Here is a 9,220-nt window from a genome sequence, read left to right on the forward strand (position 1 = left end):
AGCCTCTATGAGAAGTTCCCTTCTGTATGCCTCTATGTAATGAGTTGAATTATTCATGACAATAATTGATCCATTCCCATGGACATTATATATGTAAAAAGTTGTATTGGCAATTCCATTCCAGTTGTTTACCTGGTATCTTGAAACAAAAGATCAATTATTGACCAATCTTTCTTGGATCTCCTTGGCATTGAGGATCCAGACCAAGTTTTCATGAGGGGTGCACGACTAAAGAAAATGCAATGTGGCTGCAACTACGGATTATATATTGCACATCTTTAATGATTATGAATGGTTTGGGGAAGTTCAAGCCACACTGTTCTCAAGGACTGATAAATCCATGCTTAAAGTGATCGACTAAGAGCACCAACTAGAATTAGGTGATTGATCGGCTAGTTACCTGATTCAAAGTGAATCTATCATCCTATTTCAAGTGTTGAAGGGGGTATCTGGTGTTGAAGACGTTCGATACGATAATGATATGGATATCTTGACTACTTGGTTTTTACACCAAATTATTAATTTTTCCTCTATTTATTGATATTTTTGTAATTTATTTTTGTAATTTTTACAAAGAAGAAGAATTTAATATGTAATAATGGGTCTGAAGCAAATCAAACCAAGAAGCCCCGCTTAATTCTTACCATTTTTTTTTTCATTAAGGACGTGTTTTAAATTGTTCATTTTCTTTCTGTAAGTTTTGAAAATATTAGGGGACTATAAAAGAATAGAAAAAAAATGCTAGATAATTAAGAAAAGTGGAGGAGTTCTCACTATTGGCTTTCCAATTGCTATTAATCTTGTTTTCTTGGTCTAAAGATTCCACTATGTTACTTGTTTTTTTCTATTGATGATCCGATTGGAGCCTTAACTTTTAGGCTATGTTTGATTTCAGAAAATTCCAATGTTTTCAAAACCGGACTGGACATTGAACTGGAAAAGTTATTGATTCACAGTTCACCGGTCGAACTAGTGATGTCATAAATATGTAATTTATATATTATTAAAATTAAAAATAATTATAAAAATTTAAAATATATATGAATAAATTAAAAATCAATAATATTATTTTATATATTTGATATTATCAAATTAAATCATATTAAATGAAATGTGTATAATATTTAAATGTGAATATATTAAAAATGAAAATTTTAACTAATTTTATAATTTTTAAAAATATTATATTATTTTTATTTAATATTAAAAAAAAATTAAAATCCAATATATATTGTTTTGTTTGGCATATCAAAGAACAAATCGCGTGTAGCCGAGTGGTGTCCTAGTTTACTTACAAAACCTAAGGTCCCACATCAAATTGTGAGAGAAATAAAGGTGCAAAGGATGCCTATAAAAGGTATCCTTATAGAAAGCCACAGCATGCCCACCTTATGGGCACAAGACACAGCCCACTTAAATGGTTTGAGTGTGGGCTTTGTCATACTAAGACATGGCCCAGTATGATTTTTGGCCTACAGCTTTTAATTTTTTAGGTCCTCATGCATGCAAAATGATGGGCCAATTTGGACCGTTTGGTTCGTTTAGAACTGTCCAGTTCTATCGGTTCACCGGTTTGATCGCTGGTTTAGGTGGTTCGATCGTTGGTTTAGGCGGTTCGTAATCGGTCCAATAGTTAAACGGTTTAATAGAGTAAACTGGATCGGAAATGCGATCGATTGACGGTTGGACCGGTCCGGTCTGGTTTTCAAAACATTGGAAAATACTAAGGAAAGCTTGGTTTCACTATAGAAAATATAAAAGAAATTCAATTATAATTAAAATTGATATATTTTAAAATTATTTAATCTTACTATAATAGAGAAAAATAAGTAAAATGAGTTTGAAGAAATATATAAAAATAATTTATTAAATTTAAACTTAATTTTTATTTTCTTTCATTTTTTCTTTTATTCTACTTTTCTTTTATATTTTCTTTCCTTTGTATTTTCCCTCAAATTTTTCAGAAACCAAACATAGCCTTAGGAAAAAATATCATATTATTTTAATTGTTTTATGTGAATGTTTTAAATTAAAATCACATCTTTTATCAATTTTTGTAAAAAATAAAAATAAAAATTATATGACATTTTATTGGAAAGCTTATGAGAGGAATTTTTTATATCCCTTTTAAATATATTTGAGAAGGGACCAACTTGTCATTAAAGTTGTTTCACTTTATTGAAAAATAGAACTAAATAAGTCTGCATTAATAATAATAAATATAAATCCAAAAAAAAATAAAAAATAAAAAAGTATAATTCAAAAACGCTTTTTCACTATTAGCAAGGCCTAGATCTCCTTTCATCCTCTCTCTTTTGTATTTTTACTTCTTACTCTTCCTTTTTCTTTTTCTCCCTTCTTTTCTTTTTCGTTCTTTGTTCTTTAACCAATCTCTAAAGGGAGCTTTATCACTAGGGAGAGTTTTATCTTTATAGAAAAGGAGGAGAAATCAATCTCTCTTTAGTCCTTTGTCATGAAGTCAGTACAGTAGAAAGAATATGGGTGCTTTATTTATAATATTTTTAATCTTTTTTCCTTCTTTTCTTTTTTCATTCTTTGCTCTTCAACCAATCTGGCAAGGAAGCTTAGCCACTAAGGAGAGATTTACCTTTCTAAGTTTTAATAGTGTATCTGGGTGGATGGAAGGAGAAATCATTTCAATTATAGAGCTCTCTCCTTTAGTCTTTGGTGAAGTCAGCAAAGCATGTAGAATATTTGTTCTCTATAAATTAGGAAGAAAACTCTCACAGATTTCATCACTTTTACTCTCTCTCTCTCTCTCAATTCTCAAACCAGTTTCATATGTACTGATAGATCTCACCACTATTTTTCTGCATCAGTTTCTTATCAGCTTCAGGTAAATCCATTTTTATTCACTTCTTTCTTAAATGTTGAATTGTAGTTGATATTTACATAAGAGCCATGATGGTCAATTTTTAGTGTTGAGTTAGCTATAGATGAGGTTCAAGCATCAATGCAACAACCTCATCATCTTTAAAGATGGTAAAAGAGAAATAAAATTTTGGAAGTAAATTGATTAAAACAAAAAGAAAATGCCATGCAGAATTGGGTTTGATGATCCATTTATGCTTGGGTTGGATAGGAGTGGTGGCTTTTTTACTTTTTTTTATTTATTTTTTAAATGCAATAACCACTAGCATGTTCTATGTCTGGATTGCTTCCACACATCTCTTAGGTTACAAAGATGGATAAAAAACAGAATATTACATTAAAGAAAAAAAATCCTCTACTTCTTCAAATCTAAGTGTACAACTCATCTAAGAATTGAAAGAACATATTTTTACATTGAATAAAAAAAAAAAAATGCTAAACTCCTTATGGAGTGTACAACCCAATTTAGAGAATAAAAACAATAACTACTCACAAATATTCATCCATATTAAATTTCATGATATTAATTAATACCATACATTCTTTCATGTGGCCATGGATGAATAATAAATTTTGAAAAATAAAGTTAGCACATCTTAACATAGTTTTAGTATGCTAAGTCCTACCCTACGACTATGATACTAGTAATTGGGAATTGCTAGATTACTCTATTCTAGCCCTGGATCACCTAGAGTGCATGCAATCTATTCATATGGCTCTTTAGATCTAATTATTAGAAGCAAAAAAACATTAAAACTTAGATATAGAGGATTTAATGCATTGTACTTGAAATTTGGATATTCCCAAATTAGATACTTTTAGTGAAAATGCACCATGTAGATCTCACAAACCCAAAAGCCTTCCATCGCGATGCCTCTTTCTTCTTGAATCCAAGCATTGGAGATGGCAGAGGTCTCATAGAAATGTGGTGGCTAGGGCTTTCATCTTTCTAAAGTGAATAGGGAGGCTAAAGTGAAACCCTAACCCTTAAGGAGGTTTACATAGGCTTCTAGTGGGCTTAAGTGACTTGACCATCTTGGGCTTGGGTTACTTAATTCAATCTCATTTATCCTAATTGATTAATTAGCTCCTCTATTGAGTTTCAATTAATTAATTAACTCAATCTAAAGAGAGTAATCACAAGCTCTTGTGAAACCTCAAATATTTACCATAATACCATTATGCACATATATGAATAGAGAACCTAAATCTCCTCAATAAACATTCCATCAAGGATTAATACAAGCTCAGGCAAGGGCAATTAGGACCTATATGAAAATATGGGCTAAGAATCCAATTTTGAAGATGATTGAACATCCCACTACAAAGAGTCAACTATACTCTAATATTCTATAATATTACAAGAACTCTGATTCGTGACTTATTATCCATTGTATGCAAGCTCCCCATAAACTAGTGTCTGTAACCTAATGAGGTGAATGCTATAAAAAACAAGTTCCACAAATAAGTCTAAAACCAAAAACTAACACTGAGCAAGTCAAAAGGGGCTTACCCAAACCCTTAGAAACCTAAGGATGACTACAAGAGATGACGGTGAATGCGATGAGATTGTTGGTGGAAGATAACATCAGGATGGGGGAACAATGGCATGAATCAATGGCTAGATCACACTAATAACCTTCAGTGCATGATCTTATAACCTTTGCTTGATTTTGTCTTTTAAAAGCTTTTTCAATTGTTAATAACTTGCTTGTATAACTCTTAAATATACCAGTAAACACTAAAAAAAAACCTTGTGTTTACATCATCCAGTTAGGTCATACTACAGTTGTAACAACTATGTGTTGCAATTGTCCAAATGGATTCCCTGTTTTATTTGTGATAGGAAACTAAGTTCTAGTTTGAAAGGAACTAACAACTATAAACTTCTATACATGCTTAATGCTATGTATCATGATATTTATAATCCAAATCTTGAATAAATTAATTCATTATCCATGAACCAAAATAGATCAAACCTTTTCAAAATATGAAATTAATTTCATAATAAACAATTGTATTGATAAGATAAAATACCAAATAAAGTGACTTAAAAGATGCAATCTTAACAAAGAACTTTAACACAAAAAGTATTAATTATTAATTGATTCTCTATCAATTAAGTTTTAAATTCCTTGTTCTAAAATTCAGATAAATTATAACTAAAAGTTAAATAGAAACCCACCTAATAATTTCAGAATTCGTGCCTGAAGCTTTTACTTTTGTTCTTGCTTTTACCTTTTTTTCTTTCTTTTTCCAACTTTTTTCGGTCCCTTCTTTGTCCTCCAGCCAATCTCACCTGAGAGCTAAAGCACAAAGGAAAGATCGCACTGTCTAAAATCCTTGGAGCACATGGTGGCAGTCTCAGCAGACGCCCATGTCCTCATTAAATTCATCAATTACTTAGGCACTAAGTTAAAAAAAGAATTAGAGAAATTTAGGACCAACTTTAAGAATTTTAATTTATTTCTTTATATGATTGTCAAATTCATTTATAAATTAATTAAACAATACTAGAAAAATGTTAATTAACTTTTAATAAAAAAAACCTCTTTACTTTATGCACTTCAATCATCTCGATTTCATTTTTTTTATAATTATAATTTTATTATTTTACATTTTATATGTGATCTTAAAACATGAATGTGATGAAAAACTATTCTGTTATGTTTGATTCCTAAAAAGTATTAAGAAAAGAAAAAAAATGTTAGCGAAAAATGATTTTTTCACGATAGATTTCAATATAAAAAATAAGAAACAAAATCAAATATAATTAAAATTAATTACGAATTTATAGATTTTAAATTATTAATCTTTATATATAAAAGAAAAAAAAAAGTGAAATGAGTTTGAAGTAACATATAAAAATAATTTATTAATTTTAAATCTAATTTTTATTTCCTTTCACTTTTTCTTTCCTTTCAATTTATTTTTGCATTTTCCCTCACATCTTTCTAGAACTAAACATAGCCTTAAAGTTTGAATTGTGGCTGAATGGAAAGAACATTCATTTCATTTTATTTGTTGAGCTATCCCTATACATTCAGTTTCTAGTCAAGTCAGCAAAGAAAACTGATTCTATATCATCTTTACCCTCTCTCAATTATTTCTCAGGCCCTTTCTTCTCATTACTCTTGCTGTTTCAATTTCTCATCAGCTTCAGGTAAATCCATTGTATTACGCTTCTTTTCCATTTCTCTCATATTTCTAACAGAAGAGACGGATGCAGATCATTTGGGTTACGATAGTGTAGCTGATAAAATCCAGTCAAAGAACGACGAGTGTAAATTTTGTGTTGGAGATTATATATGCTGCTAGCTTGAGTAACCTTCCAATGCCTTCGAATTACTACATTGGAGAGACTTCATCCAAGCATTCAAATAATGGTTCTGAAATTGACCATAGCAAGGTACTGGTAAATGCCATTAGTATTTTTCATTCCATAAAGAATGACATTAACTTTTTGCCTGCAATTCTTTCTGGAGGGAAAATGATCCTAATTCCTCCTAAGTTTTAGGCTGTTAGACCCAAACTAATCATATCAGCCTTGTAATAATATGGAGCCCAGGCACATTAATGTCTTCCATGAATGCCTAGGGAAAATTCAGAGGATGGGGAAGATCAGTTTGTGTCAAGAATATAATAGATCGATTAATTAGTAGTAATCATAATATCAGTTTTGATTCCATGATAAATACAGTAACACTGGTATTTAATTTTATTTATTTTTTTCATTTGCTTAGATGGAGGGACGAAAGTGGGAGGAGCTAAACATGGACTGTTTGGTGAATGTGTTTCGAAGAGTGGGAATGGAGTCATTGCTCTTGGATGTTCCCTTTGTATGCAAGTCATGGTACAAAGCAAGCCTTGATCCTAAGTGCTGGGAGAGTCTCATTTTTCCAAAATACATCAAACCTGATAATATATGGGAGAACAGCCCCTTGGGAGAAAGGTTGATGATGGAATATCAAGAAAGTTTCTGTGTCACTGCATTCATAAAGTCTGTGGTTGCCCGTAGCCAGAGACGCGCTACTGTACTTACGCTCCCCATCTGCTGCACCGAAGAGGCATTGGAGTATGCTGCTAACGAGTAAGCCACCTTAATTTATCTATCAAATTAGTTCACTTTGGAAAAATTCTAGTTTCTGCTGAGTTTTTTTTTTTTTTTTGGCTTCTGTAATTCCTTGCTCAAGATGCAGTTTCATATTAATTTGGTAGCTTTTACACAAGATTTGCCAATATTGTGGTTTCCATTCATCTCAACATATTTAAAAAGATTGCGCAATGAAGAAATGGGAAAAGGAAATTGACTTTTAACATGCATAGTGATTTTGGATACCTAGTTAAGACTTCTGTAAAATGACCCCATGCCGACGGGTTGAAGGGATTGATGACGAGTTCACATGGGCATCATTTTACTAGGTGTGGTTTTCTCAGGTATTTCCAGGTGTGAAGAAAACCACTGGCTAGAACTAGCATTTTTCGGCTTTTACACGCATTGTTTAATTTCCTGCTTCCTTGGTTTCTCTTTACTTCTTCCAGGTCTCCCTCATTGAAGGCTTTGCGTTTGCATGATGATCTACTTTTCAAAAAATCAACTATTATTCCAAAACTGATAAGCAAGTGGAAAAATCTGGAGATGTTGTCACTGGGGAGAAGACATAACATGGAGGAAATCCTAGCCCAAATCAGTCTTCACTGCAACAACTTCATGATGCTATTTGCTCCACAAATATATGTTGGGAAAGATGAAGCGACAGCTATAGTCACCTCATTGCCAAACCTTAAGTACTTGGTTCTAAAGGGATCAACAATTGAGTGGGAAAATCTAGTGATGGTATTGCAGGGCTGCAAAAAGCTCCTACGTTTGGACGTCAGGAAATGCATTGGATTTGAGGAGAATGATACTGAGATATTGGCACTTGCTTCCCATATTCCTACATTCATGTGTGAAGGTTCTATCTATGAGGAATATGACACATATATTGATTGTGATGGCGATTGTGATTACTATTCTGATTAAGAGTTTGTGAGTTGAGTTTGTTAACCTAAAGCCTCTATGAGAAGTTCCCTTCTGTATGCCTCTATGTAATGAGTTGAATTATTCATGACAATAATTGATCCATTCCCATGGACATTATATATGTAAAAAAGTTGTATTGGCAATTCCATTCCAGTTGTTTACCTGGTATCTTGAAACAAAAGATCAATTATTGACCAATCTTTCTTGGATATCCTTGGCATTGAGGATCCAGGCCAAGTTTTCATGAGGCTGCACGACTCTAGAAAATGCAATGTGGCTGCAACTACGGATTATATATTGCACATCTTTAATGATTATGAATGGTTTGGGGAAGTTCAAGCCACACTGTTCTCAGGGACTGATAAATCCATGCTTAAAGTGATCGACTAAGAGCACCAACTAGAATTAGGTGATTGATCGGCTAGTTACCTGATTCAAAGTGAATCTATCATCCTATTTCAAGTGTTGAAGGGGGTATCTGGTGTTGAAGACGTTCGATACGATAATGATATGGATATCTTGACTACTTGGTTTTTACACCAAATTATTAATTTTTCCTTGATTTATTGATATTTTTGTAATTTATTTTTGTAATTTTTACAAAGAAGAAGAATTTAATACGTAATAATGGGTCTGAGGCAAATCAAACCAAGAAGCCCAGCTTAATTCTTACCATTTTTTTTTCATTAGAGACACATGTTTTAAATTGTTCATTTTCTTTCTATAAGTTTTGAAAATATTAGGGGACTATAAAAAAATAGAAAAAAAATGCTAGATAATTAAGAAAAATGAGAGGAGTTCTCACTATTGGCTTTCCAATTGCTATTAATCTTGTTTTCTTGGTCTAAAGATTCCATTATGTTACTTGGTTTTTTATATTGATGATCATATTGGAGCCTTAACTTTTAGGCTATGCTTGATTCCAAAAAATACTAAGGAAAGCTTGATTTCACTATAGAAAATATAAAAGAAATTCAATTATAATTAAAATTGATATATTTATAAATTATTTAATCTTACTATAATATAGAAAAATAAGTAAAATGAGTTTGAAAAAATATCTAAAATTATTTATTAAATTTAAATTTATTTTTTATTTTCCTTCATTTTTCATTTCCTTCTACTTTTCTTTTATATTTTCTTTCCGTCCTATTTTCCCTCAAATTTTTCAGAAACCAAGCATAGCCTTAGGAAAAAAAAAATCATATTATTTTAATTGTTTTATGTGAATGTTTTAAATTAAAATCACATCTTTTATCAATTTTTGTAAAAAATAAAAATAAAAATAAAAATTATATGACATTT

At 31.2% G+C, this 9,220-nt stretch overlaps 1 protein-coding gene across 2 annotated transcripts; it reads left to right on the forward strand.

The window, feature by feature from the left end:
* The first annotated feature begins 2,718 nt into the window (after positions 1-2,718).
* LOC117919986 (F-box/LRR-repeat protein At3g48880-like) lies at positions 2,719-8,061 on the forward strand. Of its 2 annotated transcripts, none has more exons than XM_034837322.1 (5): positions 2,719-2,857; positions 6,007-6,055; positions 6,122-6,301; positions 6,636-6,982; positions 7,435-8,061. In XM_034837322.1, the coding sequence occupies exons 3-5, from the start codon at positions 6,227-6,229 to the stop codon at positions 7,913-7,915; spliced, it is 903 nt and encodes a 300-aa protein (XP_034693213.1). In that variant the 5' UTR covers positions 2,719-2,857; positions 6,007-6,055; positions 6,122-6,226; the 3' UTR covers positions 7,916-8,061. The 2 variants fall into 2 exon arrangements, with proteins under 2 accessions (XP_034693213.1, XP_034693214.1); XM_034837323.1 differs by having other exon boundaries at positions 6,050-6,055.
* The last annotated feature ends 1,159 nt before the right edge of the window (positions 8,062-9,220 follow it).

This window comes from Vitis riparia, chromosome 8, assembly GCF_004353265.1.
Source record: "Vitis riparia cultivar Riparia Gloire de Montpellier isolate 1030 chromosome 8, EGFV_Vit.rip_1.0, whole genome shotgun sequence".
Taxonomy (NCBI): domain Eukaryota; kingdom Viridiplantae; phylum Streptophyta; class Magnoliopsida; order Vitales; family Vitaceae; genus Vitis; species Vitis riparia.

Excerpts from the sequence above, each read along its gene's own strand:
- LOC117919986 (XM_034837322.1), top strand. The coding sequence starts at position 6,227 with ATGCCTTCGAATTACTACATTGGAGAGACTTCATCCAAGCATTCAAAT. Across the intron at positions 6,302-6,635 it reads CTGAAATTGACCATAGCAAG|ATGGAGGGACGAAAGTGGGA; the intron begins GTACTGGTAAAT and ends TCATTTGCTTAG. Across the intron at positions 6,983-7,434 it reads TTGGAGTATGCTGCTAACGA|GTCTCCCTCATTGAAGGCTT; the intron begins GTAAGCCACCTT and ends TACTTCTTCCAG.